The sequence below is a fragment of the Sinocyclocheilus anshuiensis genome, unplaced genomic scaffold (genome assembly GCF_001515605.1).
Source record: "Sinocyclocheilus anshuiensis isolate Anshui unplaced genomic scaffold, SAMN03320099.WGS_v1.1 scaffold2218, whole genome shotgun sequence".
Taxonomy (NCBI): domain Eukaryota; kingdom Metazoa; phylum Chordata; class Actinopteri; order Cypriniformes; family Cyprinidae; genus Sinocyclocheilus; species Sinocyclocheilus anshuiensis.
Window position 1 is genome coordinate 759,706 of NW_015558568.1, and position 22,376 is coordinate 782,081.

At 37.7% G+C, this 22,376-nt stretch overlaps 3 protein-coding genes across 11 annotated transcripts in view; all 3 read left to right on the plus strand.

The window, feature by feature from the left end:
* The window catches only part of gramd1ba (GRAM domain containing 1Ba), a 58,165-nt gene extending 51,435 nt beyond the window's left edge, over positions 1–6,730 (plus strand). For 6 of the 7 annotated variants that reach the window (XM_016475085.1, XM_016475086.1, XM_016475087.1 and 3 more), the window contains 6 exons: positions 562–765; positions 885–975; positions 1,556–1,567; positions 2,627–2,734; positions 3,080–3,200; positions 3,517–6,730. In XM_016475085.1, the coding sequence (XP_016330571.1) occupies positions 562–765; positions 885–975; positions 1,556–1,567; positions 2,627–2,734; positions 3,080–3,200; positions 3,517–3,600 (620 nt within the window). In that variant the 3' untranslated portion in view covers positions 3,601–6,730. The remainder of the gene's footprint in view (positions 1–561; positions 766–884; positions 976–1,555; positions 1,568–2,626; positions 2,735–3,079; positions 3,201–3,516) is intronic. The other variant, XM_016475092.1, reaches the window with a different exon arrangement.
* Positions 6,731–8,178: 1,448 nt separating this feature from the next.
* LOC107679522 (ARF GTPase-activating protein GIT2-like) lies at positions 8,179–17,108 on the plus strand. Of its 3 annotated transcripts, XM_016475097.1 has the most exons (21): positions 8,179–8,392; positions 9,595–9,728; positions 10,074–10,186; positions 10,272–10,377; positions 10,547–10,633; positions 10,977–11,107; positions 11,214–11,308; positions 11,408–11,453; positions 11,556–11,561; positions 11,649–11,700; positions 11,852–11,924; positions 12,029–12,126; positions 12,216–12,327; positions 12,413–12,555; positions 12,627–12,779; positions 12,911–13,120; positions 14,188–14,277; positions 15,141–15,223; positions 15,321–15,512; positions 16,339–16,402; positions 16,534–17,108. In XM_016475097.1, exons 1-21 carry the CDS (start codon positions 8,338–8,340, stop codon positions 16,711–16,713), a joined length of 2,223 nt encoding a protein of 740 aa, XP_016330583.1. In that variant the 5' UTR covers positions 8,179–8,337; the 3' UTR covers positions 16,714–17,108. The 3 variants fall into 3 exon arrangements, with proteins under 3 accessions (XP_016330583.1, XP_016330584.1, XP_016330586.1); XM_016475098.1 differs by lacking the exon at positions 11,556–11,561; XM_016475100.1 differs by lacking the exon at positions 14,188–14,277 and having other exon boundaries at positions 8,181–8,392.
* Positions 17,109–18,295: 1,187 nt separating this feature from the next.
* LOC107679516 (glycolipid transfer protein-like) lies at positions 18,296–21,128 on the plus strand. Its single transcript, XM_016475084.1, has 5 exons — positions 18,296–18,557; positions 19,390–19,448; positions 19,562–19,695; positions 20,068–20,218; positions 20,446–21,128. Exons 1-5 carry the CDS (start codon positions 18,455–18,457, stop codon positions 20,626–20,628), a joined length of 630 nt encoding a protein of 209 aa, XP_016330570.1. The 5' UTR covers positions 18,296–18,454; the 3' UTR covers positions 20,629–21,128.
* Positions 21,129–22,376: the final 1,248 nt, after the last annotated feature.

Below are 22,376 nucleotides of genomic sequence, written 5' to 3' on the forward strand. Positions count from 1 at the left end.
CATGGGGACTGGTCAAAGGCTTCATTGAGCGAAACTTCTGGAGTGGCCTGGATGAATATTTTAGGTATTTAGGTAAGTTTTGGCAGGGACTAATAAAATAAAACTGCTGAATAAAGTATAAAAATCTACACCTGACTCACTAACACTTGCACTCTCTATTCTTCTTCTGTTCTAACTACTTGTTTTATTTTGATATATATATATATATATATATATATAACCTTGCTACGTGATAGACTAACCGGGACTTGTCACAGCACTTATATATTGCTGCTCTTTTGTTGGTTTGATTGCTTCTATTGTCCTCATTTGCAAGTCGCTTTGGATAAAAGTGTCTGCTAAATGACTAAATGTAAATAAAAATGATGAAGATAAACAATGTTTATGCCAATAATGGTCTTGAAATGAAATAAAAATCAGATCTAATTTTAATATTTAATTTTATAAAATTTTATAGTAAAAGATAATAAAATAATAAAAATAAAAACGCACAGAACATGATAGAAAGAATAAAGATGAAAACAATATCTGTTTCTTTCTCTCTCTTTGCTCTATGTGTAGAGCTGGAGTTGAGTAAGGTACAGCTGGTGCTATCTGAACCTCACACACAGTCTCCCAAATCCAAAGCGCTACGCACAGCTACAATGAGGCGGAGGAAACGGCCCCTGACGCACATGAGGCAGCAGCACCTGGATGAGGCGCTCAGTCCCGTCACCACACCTGAGGATGAGAAGAGTGTCATCCATCGCATCAAACACGTGGCAGGTGCGACATTAGCCAAATCTCAAAGACACTTTATGCATTATCCCTGGATAATAATGTTGTTTTGTTGTACTTTTTAAGTGCTCTCTCTGTTATTGATTATAATGTATGTGCTGTCGCAGGATCCACACAGACCAGACACATCCCAGACCACGGATCTGAAGGCCTGGCTCTCTACAGTGTTTCCAAACTCCTGCTTATAATCAGCTCTGTGTGAGTATTCTCAGTGGGAATTAAACAACAAAAAACTTATTTTCTCCACTCCTTTTCTCCCAAATTGCTCATTTTAGCACGTGCATCTCATTTATGAAGCAAGTTTCCTGGTATAAAATACAAGAATTTGATTTATACATACTGTAGCATGATACAAACGTATAGAGCAGGGGTGCCCAACCCTGCTCCTGGCAATCGACTGTCCTGCAAAGTTCAGCTCCAACCCTAATCAAACACACCTGAAGCAACTAATTAGGGTCTTCAGGATCACTTAAAAATTAAAGGCAGGTGCCTTTGATTAGAGTTGGAGCTAAACTTTCCAGGACAGTTGATCGCCAGGAGCAGGGTTGGGCACCCCTGGTATAGAGTATGCCTTTTTAAAGTCTGAGGTCTGATTTCATTCTGATTAATCTTCATACTGTGTCAGTCTGTGTCAGATTAAAAGGTTTCTCTATTTCTTTCACATGTTTCATAGTGCCTGTATAAGTAGCTCAAACTGTTGATCAGCTGGAATTTGTTACAGTCTGTTGTTCTTTGGCTTCATGTCTTTTCTCTCTTCTGTTTTCATTATATCCTGCAGGATTTGTGTAAGGTATTCGATGCTTTCATCTGTATGAATGTTGATAGGCACCGATCCTGTGGGAAAAACTCGAGATATTCTCTATTCATATTGGCAAAACAGATTGGGCAAACTATCCAGTGCATATTTGTGTTTGCACTCTGGAGAGCATCAAAAGGTTTCTGTTTACATCGTGCTTTAGCGTTTAGCAATGTAGCCAATCACAGACATACCTGTTGATTTCTTGAATGCAATTGCCAATCAGAGGCGTTTAAGTTAGAATCCACTCAAAACACCAGAGTTTTTGTACATTTCTAAGTTTCGGACGCTCACGAATCCTCTCATTACAGTATAACAAAACGTCATGAGATTGCGATGAACTAAGACAAGGGACAGCTTTTTAGTAACAATAAAAGGAGTGCTCATTGTGTGCTTTCTAGGCTATATATAATCCATTCAGAATTTGTATAAAACTTTAGTTTTTCGGCCACATACACGCTGCAAAGTTTCGGGAATGCCATTCACATATTTTATGCTGGATTCACACTCGAACGAGTAATGGATGGGACAAAAATACTGTATACGTGAACATGTTCATTGAGGCTAGAGCACACTCACTAATTTTTGAAGCACCCTCAGTATTTAACTCTGGAAGCAGGCCTGGATAAATCTGTGTTTGAGAAGTTATCATTATCAGTAGCTCATATTTAGGCGATCGCATGGAGATTTATGTGGCAGTAGACTATGCTTCAAAGTTGGAAAAATAAGCAGGATATTTGGTCATTTACTGTTAAAGTAAACATTAATGCACACGGGCTTCATTGAATACTTGCATTTGTTGATTTCATCTTCTGTGTGGATTATTGGGTTTTATTTAGTGTGTACAGTTCTGATAAGTAATAAACAACGTTAACTTTATTTTAATAAAAACACAAAACATGGTTATGAAACATGGCAGAAACATAAATCGGTGCCAATGATGAGAGTATAAATGCTGTCAAAACATTTTCAGCTGTACTGAGGTTTTTTTTTATGTAGCTGATATAGAGCGGTTTATGAGCTGATCTGAGTTTGTCCTCTTTTGTTCCTCAGGCTGGTGCTGCTGGTCTTTTTGAACATGATGCTGTTTTATAAGCTCTGGATGCTGGAATACACTGCTCAGGGTTTGACCTCCCGGCAGGGTTTCAGATCTCATGAAAGGTAACTAGATCCTTGAATGTGTTTATTTTCTTTATTTGTAACTTGTCCTGCACTATTCGTGCCACTCTGCAAAACATGATTTTAGTAATCTGTATTTTTGTTAGTTTTCTTACAACATCAATTTAATTGAGAAGCAGCATTGCATAAGATGGAAGTTCTTACTTCATTACACACCTAACTCAGCATATATTCTCTAAAAGGTCTGATTATCTTCTTTCTTTTTCAGATTTTGCTTTTCAAGTCAAATTTTCCTAGGAAAAAATACTGATTATTAAACACATTTTCAGCATTTGAACATGAATTATACTTGTGTGAGGAATGTTTTTCGCTCTGTGTGTGTTGCAGTAAACTTCCAGAGACACAGATTGAATGGGCTCAACTTTTGGAATCTCAGCAGCGTTACCATGAAAACGAGCTGGAGAAATGGAAGGAAATAATAAAGTCATCTGTGCTTTTGTTAGATGAGGTAAGATCGCGTACAAGTTTGAAATATGTGAAACTTTCATAACTGCATCATATTAATAAAACAATATAGAGTGTAAAACAATAAGGAATAAAGAAACTTAAAGGGATAGTTCACCCAAAAATTTCAATTCTGTCATCATTTACACATTTTCATGTCATTCTAAACCCATATGCCTTGCTTACTTCAGTGGACCCCAATAGGTGAAAACTGGAAGAAATAAGTGGTCCATATGGTTATATTCTAAATGTTTAGAATGAACTATTCCTTTAAACTGCAATCACTACAGGATTTCAAAGATGTATTTGTGTGTTTACAGATGAGAGAGTCTCTAATGAAGCTACAGAAAGGTATCGGGTTAAAAGACTACAATTCAGACAGTGAAGAAAGTTGCTATCACTGACAAACAGAATCCCGGCTCAGCGAATGTGATGAACATCTCCACATGTAAGCGATCAGATGCGCTGAGCTGAGCTGAGCTGGCATGGTAAGTGGGCGGCACTGACTGAACGGCTCTCACAGGCCAGCTGACAGCAGACACTGAAGGAAACCCAGTACTGTAAGTTCTCTGTCTCCTCCGTGATGAAAGAGATGGGGAAAAAAAGGAAAGCAGTCGCTTGATTGGTATTTTCATCCAGGGCTAAAACAAACACAACCAAAACAATTCAACTGTAACTGCAAAATGGACACAGACTCTCTGGTTCAAACACTCGGAAACCTTCAGCAGATGTTGGAACTCGACAGCATCCCTTTTTTTAAACCTTTTGGAGTCTGGGACCAGATAAAGTAAATATGGAGTTGCTATCAGCAAGTGTTACGTGGACATGTACACATTTATTTATAAAAACAAAATATGGAATTGAATGATATTATGATACACATGAAGACATATAATTTCTATGTAGAGCTATATTTGTTGCCAGAGTACATTTGTAACAGGCTTCCATGGAGAATCAAGGCTGGTTCCTTGATAGCTTGTGCCATGGTGCATCAACTATATGCAACTGGTTTATCCTCCCCTGTTTGGAGGAATGACTTCTTCTGATTGGTTGATTTGCAATGGCGAAAGAGCCACGGTCACTAAGGTTGAACGGTAAAATCATATACCATATACTTTGTTCCCAAAGTTTCAGGAATGATTCTGCATATTTATACAGGATTCTCTCTCGAAATAGCACTGATTGACAAAGTGATAACCATAGCAATGGATGGGTCAAAAACATACTAAGGCTAGATCAAGCTAACTTCAGAAGCACCCTCAGTGATCTAATTCTGGGTCTGGTGCAGAGTAAACTATAAGAAATCCATTTTAGCTTGATTTCCCTGAAAAGTGAAACACTGTGGCTCTGTGGTGCTATCAAAACATCCCAACCATCTTGACACAGCATTGGCTCAAACAATAGCGTGAGTTTGGGGCGGGACCCAAAGTTTTATTTAAAAAGATGGTTGCTAACAAGTGGCTAAATGGGACTACAGATGTTGTTAGGCAATGAAAAGCAAAATCCATCTTTTAAAGTTTTATGTAAAGACGAATCACAATCAAAGTTGTGATCACTTTTGAAGACTATCATGATCGTAGACTTTTGGTCACAGGGCTTATTTTCTGCAATAAACCTAAAGCCAATGGAAAAATCCTTTTGGGTTTTTGGCGAAGGAATCAGGGTGATACTAACTTTTGTCCTGCAAAAATGTGTCATCACTTCAGCGCTCTGTTGTGAGGAAGTGTATGGGAATTGGGATGCAGCCATCAAGTCAACCAAACCTCTCATGCAGTAACGGTTGTGGAATATTAGTGGTTAACTACAGCAGGTCCACTCCAGCCAATAGCATCCATTCATTTGTGAATGAGTTATTGTTACATGAATGTGTTTCTGTTCTCCCTCAGGGTTCATTTATATCCTGCGGGCAGCTGTACACAACTTCATATTGCCAAGCTTTGATTTTAAAGCCATTCCATGATTTTTTTTTTTCATGTTGTATGTTGTTTTTGTGTTTTGATGCTGAACCAGCTGCTGGACGGGTGAGAGATGCACACTGGTCATGTGATGTGAGAAAGTATGGTTTTATTAGTGTAGTAGAGCTGGAGAGACTTTTATCTTGAAGTGTTCTTACAGAAAGACCAGCAGCTGGTGTGTTAAGACGGAACTGTGAAAAATCCAGGTTATGCTTGAATTGATAAAGAGAAACTGTTTAGAAACTTACATAATAAAAAATCAACCTCATAAAAAAGGTTAGCTCTAACCTCTTGAGGTGTCATACGCAAAAAAAATTCTCATACAAACTCCCACACACAAGTACTGGAGTTGATGGTTTTTATAGTTGGAGCTACAGTCCTAGAGTGGCCTCTATTGATATTGAGCCATTGGTGCTCATATGGGCGACATGGGTTCGAGTCTAGCTTGTTTTAATTCCCGATCATGTTCCCTCCTTCCCTCCTCAGCAAGAATAGTTCAACAGGCCAAAAATAAAATTAGAAATGTATTTAATTGGTTTGATCTATTTCTAAACAGCAATTTCACAATCAATCTAAAGTTCTAATTTGTATATTTCAATATCAGGTTTTTTTTGTGGAGTCTTCCACTAGTTTCTGATTGGTGTAGATTGTTTTTAGTCCTTTAGTATCTATCATTGTTTAAACCAGTGTATGAACTAATGAAAAGAGACAGATGATTGCTGTCTTATGTGATGTGAAACTGTCTCAGATGGACTGGTCTAATGTGGTCACTATGAGCCAGTCCAATTTATTCAAAGCAAATGGATCTTAGATGATCATTTTGTCCTGTGAGATTCTGGGCACGTGTGTTTCGGAGCCTCTGCAACCCCTGTTGGCTTTAGTGGCAGACCTCTTATCCTACTTTAAGCAACAATGGCAATTAGAAAATAGTAGATAACTAAAAATATCTTCTGCAGGCTGTAGTGATCAGCTTGCACTGTTCATGCTAGGGGGTCAGTTAGCTTTTAAGGGCAGACCACACACAAAATATATTTTTCTTGATACTTTGATCATAGGAATCAATCCAGGAAAGGGACTACAGTTCATTCATGTCTGTATTCATCCTCATAGTCATTAAAGCAAAATGCAGTATTAAATGTGCAATGCGTGTTCAAGTAGAGTGTGTAAGTACTGCTGAAACTCCACATGAACCGTCTGTGTGAATGTATTTTCTAGCTGAAAGACGATCCTTCATTTGGACATAACCTGCTGGGTTTGGAAGCACGGGTGATTTAGAAGGCATAATGTCTTTTGATGTCAAGCATTGGGAGGCCACAGCAATGGTGCCACATTGCTCACTGTCAGGCCCTAAAAGTATTATTTTTCAAGTTCTGCTGACAATATTATTTTGTACTGTAGCCTATGTACACAGACAGGATGGTTGCTTTCCTATGGCCATGACTGTTATGGTCTAGAGATAGATGGGAAATTCATGTATGATGTTTATTTAAAGGTCATGTCAAAGCCAGGAGCAAAACACTGAGGTAAAAACACACCGGGTTGTTTTTTATGTTTATTTTATTTTTCCTGAAACATTGAAGGAAAACAAAAAGAAAATATGAATTGTAATTACAACAGTGAGGTTTTTATTTTAATTATTTAAAATTTTCTTTACAAATGTATATACACACAATTATACTGCAATGTATGTATATGTTGTGTACAGTGCACATCCTACATGCGCTGGCTGCACTGTAGGATGCCTGAAAACCTTTCAGAAAAATAAATAAATAACTATACAATTTGTGTTGTCAAGAATAGGTGGAATGAATAAAAGTATTTAAAAGAGATTTTTATTGCATTTCTTATCACTTGCTACATTTTCTGAATTTTAACTTTATTTTTTATTATTTTTTTCCTCTCAACAATATTTATACATACAATAAAGTGTGGAAGACAATCATAAAATATATCAAATGGACTATTACAATAACATTTTTATTGCTTGAACTCTGTTAGTGTTTGTCTCCACCTTGTGGCTGTGGCACATACTGTACATTTTTTAAATATATTTTAGTAGGATTAATCGGTGTAAACTACTAATTTACCCCAATGCCCAAAGTGTCCCAATTTACCTGAATTAACTCTACATTTAAGATCCGAAAGTGGTACTCCCTTTATCCCATAATGTTTTAATGAATAATTATTTAATTGTAATTTATCTACGAAGATGACTTTCGAAGACATAGAAGGTAAATTGCAGTAATTGCTCATTTAGAGACATGCTCTGCTTGGAGATCTCTAGGGCCTTTTCTTCTAAATGCCCCAATTAATCTCAGTTTTTCAGGGAGAAAAATTCCTTCGAGACTCACCAACATGACCCATATAATTGATGAATAGAACAAAGAAAGGTTCCTACAGATGATAAAAGTTCACTGTGTAAAACAACACTGAGGTAAGTAAATATCAACTTGTAATTTATGAGCAGAGAAAGGCAAATCAAGTGGCCAAAAGGTTTACGTTCTCCGGGGGGGGGGGCTTTTTCATTTGAGAAGGTAAATTGCAGTAATTGCTCATTTAGAGACATGCTCTGCTTGGAGATCTCTAGGGCCTTTTCTTCTAAATGCCCCAATTAATCTCAGTTTTTCAGGGAGAAAAATTCCTTCGAGACTCACCAACATGACCCATATAATTGATGAATAGAACAAAGAAAGGTTCCTACAGATGATAAAAGTTCACTGTGTAAAACAACACTGAGGTAAGTAAATATCAACTTGTAATTTATGAGCAGAGAAAGGCAAATCAAGTGGCCAAAAGGTTTACGTTCTTCGGGGGGGGGGGGATTTTCATTTGTTTTATAAGTTTTAATAAAAACTTGTATTTTTAAATTTTATTAAAAAAAAAAATTATTCCTCTTTTCCCCCCTCTCGTTTGCACTTATGAAGGTAACACTAAAAATGACAACACGCGACAAACTAACACGCTATTGGTCAGTTGATAGTGGTCGCGTCGCGTCGCTCGCCTGCAGTCAAAGCGTCATGTTGAAGAACACCCGCCCATGACTGCCGATCTCCTCCTTTTCCAGGAAGTAAAAAACGCGTCAAATAAGGAGGAACAAGGGGAAACGCGTCCTCCTCACATCTGTCCCTTTCCCTCATTAATGCGTTAATCACATTAATGTTTTAGATTGTCGTGTGACGCAGCTGTATGATGTCCATTAGAGCGCGAAACAGAGAGATCTGCGCGGACTGCAGCGCGCCCGGTAAGACAAACAAAACAAACATCAAACAAACGCAGATGAGATCCTGCAGGGTGTTGTTCAGACAGATATTTAGAAACGGAATTTATTTGAGATTATTCTCAAGCAAACACAGTAATAATCCTCAGGGATTGCATGGATATTGGTGTCTGAATAAAACAGCGCGCGGTGGTTAAAGAACAATCCCGATATTCCCTCTGGAGAATAGAACACCGCTGACCGATGATGTTCAGGCCCTCGTTTAAAAAACAAAAAAACTAATTTTTACATTCGGATCAACCAACACATTGTAGTTTCTCAATTTCTACTGCGAAGTAAAACCACAAAATCTTTATTTTAATGAGAAGGGAAGACGTTTCAAAAAATATATGGAAACCAGTTTCCATCAAAATATCTAGTTACTATTGTCGTAACAGTTATTGTTATTATAATAAAACATACAATTGAAATAACTTGGTTATGGACAAGTTGTTATTAAACAAGGGGGGGGAAATGTAGTCCAATACATTAGCCAATACACTTTTTTTAAAACAACTAATACCTACACAGATTGTTTTATTATTATTATTTAGCGTTCTGATAGTCATTATGAAAAACTGGTTATTTGTTTTAGTTTCATTTGATATATTTTGACACAAAAAAACTATAAAAAATCATCTGCGGCAATAAAAACACATTAAGTATACTTTTTTATTAATAATAATTATTAACTATTGTACTATTATTATTTTTTGAACTATTATATGCTCTTATATTTATATAGCATTGTTTGCGATCCAACTGGTCTAAATGATCTACATAAATTGAATCTATATTTTGGTCTATATCTGACTGTTAAAATGCTATTTGTTGCTCACCTGAGAATAAACGTAAAAATCTGAGTTATTATGTAAACAATGCATTAAATAAGTTACGGTACTTCTTTTACTTTATTGACAGCAGCACTTGAATCCTAATGATAATGTATTATTTGTGAATGATCTAAAGAGCATGTTGTGCTTCAATTGAAACAAGCACATCTGTCCGTTTGTACAAAAGAGTCACATGTATAAAGGTAAATGTATGGCAACTTGTTGCTCAAACAAGTTGTAAGGGTCATTATGAGACTAAAGGAAGCATGTCTAGAAAACTGCCTTTTGAGGGGAATTTGTAACTGTGTTGTGCAATACTTCATGACTCGCAACGCTTTTCTTTCTCCCTCTCAGATCCTCGTTGGGCCTCGATCAATCGTGGAGTTCTGATCTGCGACGAATGCTGCAGTATTCACCGAGGTCTGGGCCGCCACAGTTCTCAGGTCCGGCACTTGACCCAAACTCTGTGGCCCCCCTCACATCTCCAGGTTAGCTTTGCATTTCCTGAGGTTCATTAAAAGGAAATGAGGCGTTGTATCTCAGTTCCTCAGACAGGAGTAGAACACCGCACGGTCTGCACAGCTTCCCATTCTAGCTTTGTTTGTACGCACCACACTACAAGATAAAGTCAGTACACATCACGTCCATCTTATGTCTTGAATTACCAGAAGAGCTAAACAAGTCATACTGCATTAGGCTAAATTCAGACCTGTGGTTAATTCTGTAAGCTGCCGCAACATCCGTCTCGAAACTTCTCATGTGTCTTGATGTTGGAGTCACGTTTTCTGTCTCAAAGAGGAAGTTGAGGTGAAGTGTTTGCTGTTTATCCACAGATGGTGAAGTCCCTGTACAATAATGGAGCGAATTCAATTTGGGAACACAGTCTTCTGGATCCATCTTCCATCACGAGTGGAAAACGCAAAGCCAATCCTCAGGACAGAGTCCAGTGAGTCCCATATATCGTGACGTTTAGAACCAAGCAAATCTCTCAGCATAAACATGCTCACTTTGTTGTTTATCTTCTCTCTCAGCCCCAACAAAACAGATTTCATAAAGGCTAAATATCAAATGCTGGCATTTGTTCATCGAATGCCGTGTCGTGAAGATGATAGCGTTACAGCCATAGACCTCAGCAAGGTAATGTAATAATAATAATAATAATAGTAATGACATGAGTGGACAAGAACCTCTGAGATGAAACTGAGATTCAAACAAGGCATATCAAAGATCTACGTCTGATGTGATCTTCAAGTTCTTGAGACCAAAACCACCAAATAAACCATGAATTCGGCCTTTTTTTTTCCAGCAACTACACTCTAGCGTTCGAACCGGCAATTTGGAAACGTGTCTGAGGCTGTTGTCGTTGGGAGCACAGGCTAACTTTTTCCATCCAGTAAGTTTTAAAGCTACTGCGACATTTTCTGTTCTAGGTAATGTAATATTAAAACAACATATTAAAAACAATAACTATACCAACACTGAAACAAAACAAAAAAAAAAATATCTGAATCTAAGCATAGTTGATGATATGTGATTTCAGAACTCAATTTTGGCCAAATGTGTTCTGCGTGACAGTGTATATAGATATCTTTGTGTTGATCCACTGCTAAGGTTGAATAAGGTTTCATTGTTTTGCTTTGTTTTCTATTTAATGGATGCGCTCCATAGCAGGTATTTAGCTGTATTGTCCTTAACTGAATTATTCCAGTGAATGCCACGTCATTTGTTTTCTTCAGGAGAAAGGAAATACTCCATTACATGTGGCCGCTAAAGCAGGCCAGCTGCTACAGGCAGAGCTGCTCACTGTGTATGGAGCAGATCCCGGAGCACCAGACAGTTCTGGGAATACTCCTATTGACTACGCCAGGTGAGAGAGAAGCAGATCTGAGGGATCAATACAAAGATTCAATTAAATGTAGCTAGAAGTTTTCAATTATGTTTAATGTTCTGTGATCTGTTATGTCCTACTATAGGCAGGCAGGACACCAGGAACTTGCAGACAGACTGGTGGAGATCCAGTATGAGCTGACAGATAGACTAGCGTTCTATCTGTGTGGAAGAAAGCCAGGTCAGCCCACAGTATCTCCGTAAAACAGTACAGCATGTACCTCAAAGATTTGAGAGCCTGAAAAGACTGTTTTTTTTTTTTGTTTGTTTGTTTTCTCAGATCATAAAAATGGTCAACACTTTATAATTCCTCAGATAGCAGACAGGTAGGATAAGCTCGCTTTTGTATCACACCTGTCCTTAATCTGTTTTTGATTAAAATACTTAATTGCAGAATTTGTTTTCTTTGCTGGCTCCATATGGATAAGAAATGTGTAAGTATGGAAGTATAACCTGTTTGTCTTGCTAGACTAACTTATGATCAGATGATAACAGCTGTCTTCATTTTATTTTACATACAGCAGTCTTGACTTGTCAGAATTGGCCAAAGCAGCAAAGAAGAAGCTTCAATCAGTAAGTTGTACAGTAGTTTGCTGTTTTTTTGTAAAGTTGAACCTGAGTTTGTCTTCACACATTCTGGGTTGTTTATTACATTTTTATTCCAATATCTTTTTGACACCTGAGATTTGCTGTTTGTATAATAACCTTGTTGTGCTGCTCTCAGCTCAGTAATCATCAGTTTGAAGAACTAGCTATGGATGTTTATGATGAAGTTGACAGAAGAGAAACAGATGCAGGTTAGAAGTGTAATATCCTGATCTCTGCCCATTTTTCCCCTCTAAGTACTTATCCTGATTTTATCCTAACATTTTGAATGGTGTCATTCTTTTGCGATTTATAGTCTGGCTTGCAACTCAGAACCACAGCACCTTGGTAACTGACACCACGGTGGTACCTTTCCTCCCTGTCAACCCTGAATATTCTTCCACTAGGAATCAGGTACATTGACAAAGATGCGTACTCACCTTCTAAAATGGAGTTGGTTTGATAATGTTTGAGTTTCCTTCTGTTCGTGGTGTTTGTTGCAGGGACGTCAGAAGCTTGCAAGGTTTAATGCACATGAGTTTGCAACGCTGGTTGTTGATATTTTAACTGATGCCAAGCGCCGTCAACAAGGAAATACTCCTGATAATTTCAAAGGTGATGAAGGGGGGTTTGGGGTTTTTCTTTTATCATGAACCGTATAATGCATAAAGCTCAACTTCCACCCTTTGTTTCTGTCCAGATAATGTAGAGTTAATTCTGAAGGACATTGGGAACCGTCATGGCAGTGAAAGTTCTGAGATGGATCAGCCTGATTATGACAGTGTGGCATCCGATGAGGATACTGAGCAAGAACCAACATCTGGAAAAGACGAGCGGACCAAGGTACATCAGGAGTTCCTCTGGGTGTGTAATTATGCGTGGGACCAAATTTTAACTGTGATCTCTCCTCTCAGAGCTCAGAGTCCTCAGACTTGTCGGACAGCCCCATCACTGTGCAGGAGTTCATGGAAGTGAAAAGTGCCCTCACCACCTCTGAAGCAAAGATCCAGCAGCTCCTCAAGGTCAACTGCCATCTTAGTGAGGAGTTGAGACTCATGCAGAGCAAGGTAAGCAGTCAGATCACACCTCAACATGATTTTAAAAATCAAGTTTTTATTTTTTTGCCATCTCGCCAGCCCTACTTAACACTCCCATCTTTGCTCCAAATGCCTGACTCTGCTTGGCGCCTTTGTTTCAGTTGAACTCCCTCCAGAATGAGAACAGCACTCTGAAATGGCATACACCTAACAGTTTGGCAAGGCCGCAGGACCTCCCGCACAGGGCACCTCCACGTGGCTGTAGGGCCATGTCGATGTATGAGACCGGCTCGGGTCTGAGGCAGTACCTCCCTAGAGGAGAGACTGTCTGCCCTGACACAACCTTGACTCTTCAACCACTGCCATCAAATGTAAGTACAAACCAAATCCGGAATTGGTTGCAGTACTCCTGTTTCATTCAGGGCTCTACGCTTCCTTTTCTTTTTAGGAGCACTTGTGCTCCTAACTTAAAAAATTTAGGAGAACGTTCAAAATTTTAGGAGCACCTTCTAATCAATAATCCAAAATTTGATCAAAAGTAGCCTTCCCATTACGAGGTGATATTTCACTCCTCTAACTTTATTAAAAGTATGTCATCTTTTGTCAAATTCTTAAAAAAATGATATTTTATAAGCTTTTTAAAAATTGTAATTAAAACGACAGAATAAGAACAAGTAGAATAAGAAATATAAGTTACCAATCAAATGAAATCAGTATTAACAAAATTAATTTGTAGAGGTGGCACAGGGCAACCACGCTGGCGTTGCTAGCGGGCTATATGCTAATAGCGGCTGTATGCTAATAGTTTTAAACTATTTTTGATGACGAAATAGAGAAAAATCAGGCAATAGTGTTATAGTGAGACAATCAGACAATAGTGTTATAGTGAGACAATGTAAGTCACTTAATATTAACTTCTTGTTTATTGAATTGTATTGTATTAAATCAGTATAACATTTACAAACTCCTTTAAAAATCATTAAAAGCTGTCACTCATCTTAGTTCATCGCGAGCTCACATTTATAATCAACGAAGCTCTCTACACTGCGCAATGAATCTCTTATTTACACCCTGTCTACACTTTGCTTATGAAAGGATTCGTGAGATTTGTCTGTGATACATTACTCAACGCTGCAAAAACACGTAGAAACCTTTGAAGCTCCCCTGAGCGCAATCACAAGTATGATGATGATCGGGTCAGTCGCACTGGTGCGCCTAAAAAAATGTTCATAGTCGCACGCAGTAGTTTTCAGTCGCAAATGTGACTGAAATGGTCGCACTGTAGAGCCCTGTCATTATTCCCTTGGTTTTAACTCATTTAGTAACCCAGTGAATCGTCACTTCAGGTATGTTTTTGATAGCCCCTATTCTCTTTTTGTGCATTCATATTAAAAAAAAAACCTTTGCCCACTCAAAACATAATCTGAACCCTTTTTAGATTGGGAAGGGTCCCCCGGTGACTGCCTTCTCCTCCCTTCCCACGTTCCCCTCAACTCTGTCCTGGTCCTGGGATGAGATAACCCAAAGGGTGAAGTACCTGCTCAGTGAACAGGCTGTTGAAAGGGCTCCTCTTTTATCTGTCCCCCATTCACTTAGTGCATGAACCACCGATCTATCCAACCAATGGACAACTTGTACCTCAGCTGGACTACTAACGTTAAACCGTACACACTACAAGAGACGCCAGCCATTAACATTACTCACAACTCTGCTTGATGTGTAAAGCAGTCACTGGCTCTCTGATATCTCAGACCCAAAACATACTCTACGCAAGTACGTGAATGCAGATGTTTCTAGCTACACAAGTTTGATGTTGTCCATCGTTTTGAAATATATCAGAATGTAATCCAAGCATTTACATTTTATATTTTGGCAGATGCTTTTATCCGAATCAACTTGGATTACATTTTTTTTAGTTCATTCATAATCAGTTGAACTCATGACCTTGGTGTTGATAGTGCAATGCTTTGTCTTCTTTAGTTGAAGGTCAACTGCTGTCATGGCAAAGCAATGGTTTGAAGAGAGTCTTATTGAGCAAGTTAGTTAAACTGTTAACATGTTTATAGCTAGCTATTTGAATAATAACGCAGACCAGATAAATAATGCAGATGTTTGAAGGTAACTCTATCGCCCCCTTGTGTTTTGAGGGTTTGTTACTGGATTGGTAATGCGAGAACATGTTAAGTATTTACAACATGGTGGCCAAGCATCTGCGTGTGACTGCTTGCATGGAGTATATTTCTGGTTTACAGCTCTGTTATGCTGATGTTTTGATTCTACACCAAAAGCATGATGCTGTGTCTTCAAGCTTTGAGTGAGCACCAGTTGTCAGTAACAGGTAGCATCCCTTGTTTCTGCAGAAAGCTCACTGTGACTCTATTCCTGTTACAGGGATCCACATTAGACGCCCAGAGCAGCATGTCAGAAAGTGACTATGATAATGCACTGAACCACATTGAGATGGACGAGTCTGGGTTTGTCTTGGACCTCTTGTTGTTTTAAAAACAATATAAATAAATATATATTCAAATTTATTTATTTTAACACTGAACCCTTCCACTTTCCCCACAGGTCAATGCAGAGTAATTTCTCCAGGGCGAGCGGCCGGCCTGGCGATGGTACAGTGCCGCAGTCAGAAAGCCCATCTGAGGGCGAGTGTGACTCGTCTCTACCGTGCACAGAGGACGTCATCAGCAAAACGGAGCTGATCACTAAGAACATCCAGGAATTACTCAGAGCTGCGCAAGAGAATAAACATGAGAGGTAAGAAAATTAGTCTGGCCTTTGTGTGGCCACAGCATGGGTAGGTTTATTGGCATAAAATGGGTGAAAGGACCCAGTCTCCAGTCGGAAACTCCAATGGTGTTCAGCCCTGGGGACACAGTGTCTCCTTTGTCTGTTAAGCAAAGTGATGGGATTGTGTCAACACAGCTGGGATATAACAACAAATGGCCAAGCTGGAAGGATGCATATGTAGATTCACAAATGGCACGTGCTTTGTTTCTTTTTTGCTGAGTTTACAGCATGCAGTATGTTCAGTATTCACATAAGTATCAGAAACATTTATTTGGATCCGATATTCTGAACACTGACTGAGCCTTTGTTTCTTGACTTGTGTTGGTTTTCAGTCTTCGGTCAGTGCAGATCATTATGCATTCATGGGAGAACGATACGATAGGTTAGCATTTCACTCACCCAGATCTGCACTTCAGATCGCCTTTCACAGTGTAAAAAAAGTCACTGTGTGGTTGCTGTGGTGTTCTGGGTGGTTTTTACCACCAAGAACCACTAATTAAAAATGGCTTTTCTTACCCTTGTTTTAAATTTGTATTTGTAAATATGATGGATGCTTGGACCATTTTGTGATTTTTGGTTTCTTTTTTCAAGGCTGAACTGAGCCGTAGTGTGAATCAAGCTTTCGTGTGGATGATTAGATGCATATTTGGTTCTACTTCTCTACTTTTTGTAATCATAATTTAAAAGAATATTTTAAAATGGTAATATCGGAGTAAGAATTTTAAATGACCCTTTTTATCAATCTAATCAGTGAACAAAAAAAAAAACAATTTGTTGCATTTCTTTGTTGAAGCTTCGTCACGTGTTCAGAGAGAATTCTCATAGCAGTGACAGAAATGGCTACGTTATTCCCTAAGGTAAGCCTTGAGCCCACAAGGAAACTTTGCCTTAATGAAGAATATATCTATTTATATCCTTGTCTAATATTTTTGCATCCATAGCAAGCACTAAATGGTTAATAAGGTTCTGAAATTGTTTTCCATCACAGAGGCCATCCTCTGAGACTGTTCGTGGGTCCTTGCGCCTCTTGACCTCCAGTGCCAGCCGTCTGCAGGGCGAATGTCAAAAAGCCACATCACACGACTCCCAGCAGGTTATTCAGTGTGCCTACGACATTGCCAAGGCAGCTAAACAGCTAGTTACTGTGACTACCAAAGACAGTAACTGAGTTACAGTACAAGTGAGCGCCTTTCCTGTTTAATATGTTTCACCATGTATTTTTATTTGCTATTATATTGTCCAGTATTATTGATGATCAACACAGCACAATTTGGTTTGTATTACTGCAAATAATGAATTGCTTTTGAAGTTTATGCATACATACACTAACATACCTTTTGGGGCACTAAGCCTTAATAATCAATGCCCTGTTTTTTTTGTGTCGTAGCTTTATGGTACCGTTTTTAAATGTAAACTAATATTTGTTTTGCTTCCTATGGTGCTAATTAACTGATTTGTTATGTCTGTATTGCTCCTGTTTGTGGATAAACAGAATAAGGCCTTTACTCATTTGATACCTGCACATTTCAAATATACCACAAACAAAGTTTAAGTGAGACTAAACCTGAAATCATAAATGGCTGTTATTGCTGAAATTCAGCTGGTGTATTAAGTGTTTCTTTGTCTTGAAAACCAGCTCTCTCAAAATGTGACCGTAATGTAGATGTCAGGACACACAATGCCTCATTTCTTGTGCAATAAGCCTTGCTGCAAAATCCTACCTTACCTGTCCTGGTGTTACCATTGTATTAAGTTTTCAGAGTGTATAGTCTTATTATGGAGCGCTTTAGTATTTGAGCTGTTATACCTCACTTGTATGTGTGTGTGTTTGTGTGTGCTTGGGTGTCTGTTATACACCTAAATATATAGTCACTCACAAATGCGGACATGTCGCTCCTGATTTTAAAATGTCATGTTTATAATTTTTCACTATAGTGTTCTTTTTTTCACTCATTTGTTCCTCATCGCTATCCAGTCCAAATGTACTCCATTTTAGTTTGTGCTCTTTGCAGTTTAATCTTAGGCGTGTGTGTGAAGGTTTTCATTCATCCAGGTCATCAGAGAATGTCAGTTTATTCATAGACAACTGCAAAATGAAGTCCTGTTGCTATGAATTCAATCCGCCTGATGTTTTAGGGATGCTCTTGTGTTAATTTGCATGTCCAAAGGATGTGTTCATGTGCTGCCTTGTCTGAAATAATACAAATAACACACACAATTGCCTAACGGCCACCAGCTGCTGTGTTAGTGATTCCGGTATTATGTGGTATCGCTTTGTATGATTCAGTACATGTATTATATTTATATACAACTTATATATGTAAGCTGCTAGTTGTCAGTCATGTATGCAACTAATCTGGTGCGAGTTTGTCCTAGTATTTCCTGCTGTAATATCTGCCGGATATGTACACATGCACTTACCTGCTCAGTTCAAGAAGGTCCCGTTGGCCTTCATATGGGATATGCATCATGCAGTTGATGCTGCTTCAATGAAAGTCTTGTTACTGAATATAATAAATTTTATCTGTATTCAAGCTAAAACGTGTCATTTTTAAAACATGTCCATTTGCCTTAAATAATTGTACCTTATATTTTACTGAATGCAAGTTGTCACATATATTACAACATTTTAGTTTATATATATATATATATATATATATATGTAATCGTTTAAAAGTCTACATCTTTCCAGGAAGAGTATTTAAATGCTGGAATGATTTATTAACGTGGCTTCACTGAACTCACTTAGGTCTTTCATTTCCTCAGTCGGTCACTTTGTTAGTGCCTCTTCACACCTGTTGAATATATTTTTCACGATACCACGGACGAATTGAAAATAGAAACGAAGCGTCAAGCAATTAAAAGCCATACTATTTTCAACAACTTACATTTTATTTAGATGATTTGCGATGGCACTTTTGCTGGATCAGCAGTTTGCGCCGATGCCTGACAACAACGAGATCGCGACGAAAACATTTCTGGAGTCAGTTTCTCATCTGCCACCTTTTTTCGGTGAGTCGTGAACTTCATGTGATTTCATTATCGGAAGTTACAAAAAGTATGTGTATTTTAACTATTTAAAGGCCTGTAGGTTAAAGATAGATGAACTAGGTTGATTTTTAAACAAACGGAGTTCTGGAAACAGCAGTGAACGCGTTTAGAACAGCAAATCTTTTTCTCCATGCCATTGCCTTTCACATTTGACATGTTTAGTGGACTTCTGAATGTATGAATTTTTCAAACCTGTGTAGTAAACAGCAAAGAGGTCATTAAATATTGAGAGGACAGAACGGATACCGTTGTGTTCCCGCAGCGACTGGTCCTCAATACCTCTTTTTCAACCACACGGTGGCGACAAATGACCATGTTTCAGGGTCAGAAATTAACCTGGGCAAAATGTCCCACATTTTTAAAATGTGGGTACAAAAATGTTGCTGTAGTTAATTCCAGTTATTTAATGTTTGATGTATTTCAAAGTATTTTATTCTAGGCTTGTCTAGTTATAGTTTTAGTATAGACCTAGTATTGGTAGTTAACTGGGTGAACAGTTTACAGTAAATGTTTCCCAGATGGCTACAACTTTAATGGTAAGTATAGCACTTCAACATAGATGCTCTTCCTGCAGTTCTTTACCGGTTTTTTGTTATTTATTAATTTTATTGTTTATTTTTATTTATTTATTTACTACATTTACAAATAAATAAATAAAAATACCTAGTTATTTCTCAATATGTATTGATTTGAATCTTTTAATGTATTCTTTCTTTTTTTAGGTAACACTCCATTCCCTCTATAATGGTGGGAAATATATATATAAAAAGTGTTTCATGAAATTATTTTTCAGATTGCCTTGGTTCCAAGGTTTTTGCACCGATTAAGGCTGACATAAATGGAAACATCACAGTAAGTCTGAGAACTAAGTCATATATTATTAATGTTTTTTAAGGTTCGTTTCTATCAAATTCCTTTGAAAATGTATTGAAACGTTTTTCTGAATTTCTCCCAATTCTCACAAGAAAATTAAAGCTGTCTATGACTCAGATCCAGTGAAGTATGAGACTCTTCAGCAGATTCTGCTAATCGAGAAAAGCATCTATGGCTCCGAGTGGCCTAAAGTCGGAGCCACGCTGGCGCTTATGTGGTTAAAGAGGTCATTTGTTCACCTAGTCACACTTTCTGCATGTCTTTTGTCCAAAATATAACTGCTACAATTTCCCTTTTATAGGGATGTCTCTTCCATGTTCAGATCTTTTCTTTAAAATAATAAAAAATGCTTACAACAAATCAAATTATTAGAAACTAGATCTGCACAATTCTAGATACATTGAGAATCATTTTTCTTGTATTAGAGATCATGAAAAGCTTTAATCATGAGTTATCATTAGCGCAAACAAGATAGCATGGGTGTCTGAATTTAGATCGCGATATTGTAATCGCTAATTGTGTAGCGCTAATCGAAACATATTATGTACAATGAATGATTTTCACCTACGTTTGAACAGTTTACCGGTCTTCTCCTCAGAGGCCTGCGGTTCATTCAGATTTTACTGCAAAGTCTAGCGGATGGGGAAAGAGATGAGGACAATCCCAATCTTATTCGCATCAATATCACTAAAGCCTATGACCAAGCCCTCAAGAGGTACCACGGCTGGATAGTCCAGAAGGTTTTCAAGGTGGGTGTTTTCAGTAGCTTTTGTGGGCATGGCAGGATGGGCATGTCGATTTGTTTTGCATGTTATGAGGCCTGGAAAAGTCTTGTAGGAAATTATCTTCTAAATATATTGTCTACTCTGTGTAAAATTGATTTTTTAAAAGCCAGTAATCACAAACAACTGGAAAAGTTATGGCGCATTTTAAGACAGTGATTGCTTACCCAGCATTTTGTTTGGTTCTGCTGTAGGCTGCGTTATTTGCTGCACCATGCCGGTCAGATTTTCTTAAAGCTTTAACCAAGGATCAAGAAGTTGCAGAGGAGGATTGCTTAGAAAAAATTCATCAGTTCTTAATAAACTTCACTGCAACTGTAGATGCCATTTATGAAATGTATTCCATAATGAATGCTGAACTGGACTACTTAGTTTGAAACATACAAAAGGTCCGTTTCTAAAGCAATCTTTAATGCTGCACAGTTCATACACAGTATGACTCACTTAAAACTGTGAGGTCACAGACTCGATGACTGTCTAAGAGCTTTTGTCCTTGTTGCTGTATGACAGTAGTTGTTTATGCTTGTATAAATGCAGCATTCATTTTTGATTGTTTGGTGTGGGTGAGGATGTGCTGTTTCATGAAGTGATGATGCTTTATCTCCATTGTTCAACAAAATCAGCTTGTGTTGCCTGTAATCTTAAAATTAGAAACTGTAAGGTTTATGTTTTGCTGATAAGACCCAGTCGTGGTTCTTGAATGCAATAATGCATACTGTATGAACAGCACCTTTCTTTATTGTGTGCTCCCTTCCTTTCAGCTAAATGCTAGATTAAATGATTAGATTAAATCAGATTAAATGCGTGATTATTTTGTAATTCACTTTTTGTGTTTTTAATAATTAATTCATCATACAAACATTTTATCATACAATAGAGCCTTATGCAAATTCTTGTTGTAAAGCATAAATATCTGGTGTATATTAAACATTGTTTGGTTGGAAAATGAAATTGTACCATTCCATTTGTATTGTCATGATGAAGGGGATAATTAATATATTTGGGCAACATGTATGTAATAGAACAGTAAGTTCAATTTAAAAGTTACAGATACAAAACTATAATGTGAGCAAAACCGAATTGATAGGTGAAACAACAAACAGCCACCCACACATAGTCTATAAACAGAGCGTCAGGCTGTCTTTGAGTTCACATGAACAACGGTTAAAGTTACTCGTTGTCAGGCTACAGAAGAATACCATAATTCCTCCGTTCAATTAGGCCTAAGACATCGAGAGTCACGCAGACCTATAACAACACAGCCACAACACATAATTGCGAATAACATGCCTTACCTTAACACAGAATCGACCACAGAGTCCAGCGTTTATATTTTTTCTACGAATCTTTGAGTTAACGTACTAAACATGAGTGGAATTTGCACCGCAGCGCCCCCACACCTTGATGCTCATGACAAGAATAGCATGCATATTTATCTTTATTCAAGTGAATTAGGTTTAAATCGCCGTCATGCATGAATGAATGAATATTTTTGCAATTTTACACATAATAATCCACGATGATCCCATTGCACAAAACTGAAATTGCATGTCAAAATAACACATTGTCAATACTTTTTGAGACCCCCCAAAATTTCACAAATCCTGTTTTCAGGGGAGCCCATGTCTTATTAAGGGGAGCCCGTAGTTCGCACTCTGATTTTAGCCAACAGAAAAACTATTACACATGTAGCATAATCACAATTAGGACTGAACTGGAAAAAACTAGATTTATGCTAATTACCAAAACATTCTGATATTGCTAAACTAAACAGTGCTACAAAGTACACAAGTATCATGAATGATGATCTGCAAAAATATCTGTGAATGCCGGTCGAAATATTCACAGTTGGATTAGCTTAATATGTTTCTTGATCAGCAAATCAGCATATTAGTAAGATTTCTGAAGTTAGAATGATCACTTAACACTAAAGACTGGAGTATTGATACTGAAAATGTACCTTTGCATCACAGAAATAAATTACATTTTAAAATACATTAAAGTAGAAAATAGTTATTTTAAATTGTTTAAAAAAAGCTTAAAGGGCTCATCGGATGAAAATCGGACTTTTTCCGTGTTTAAGTGCTATAATTGAGTGTCTGGTGCATCTACCAACTCAGAAAAC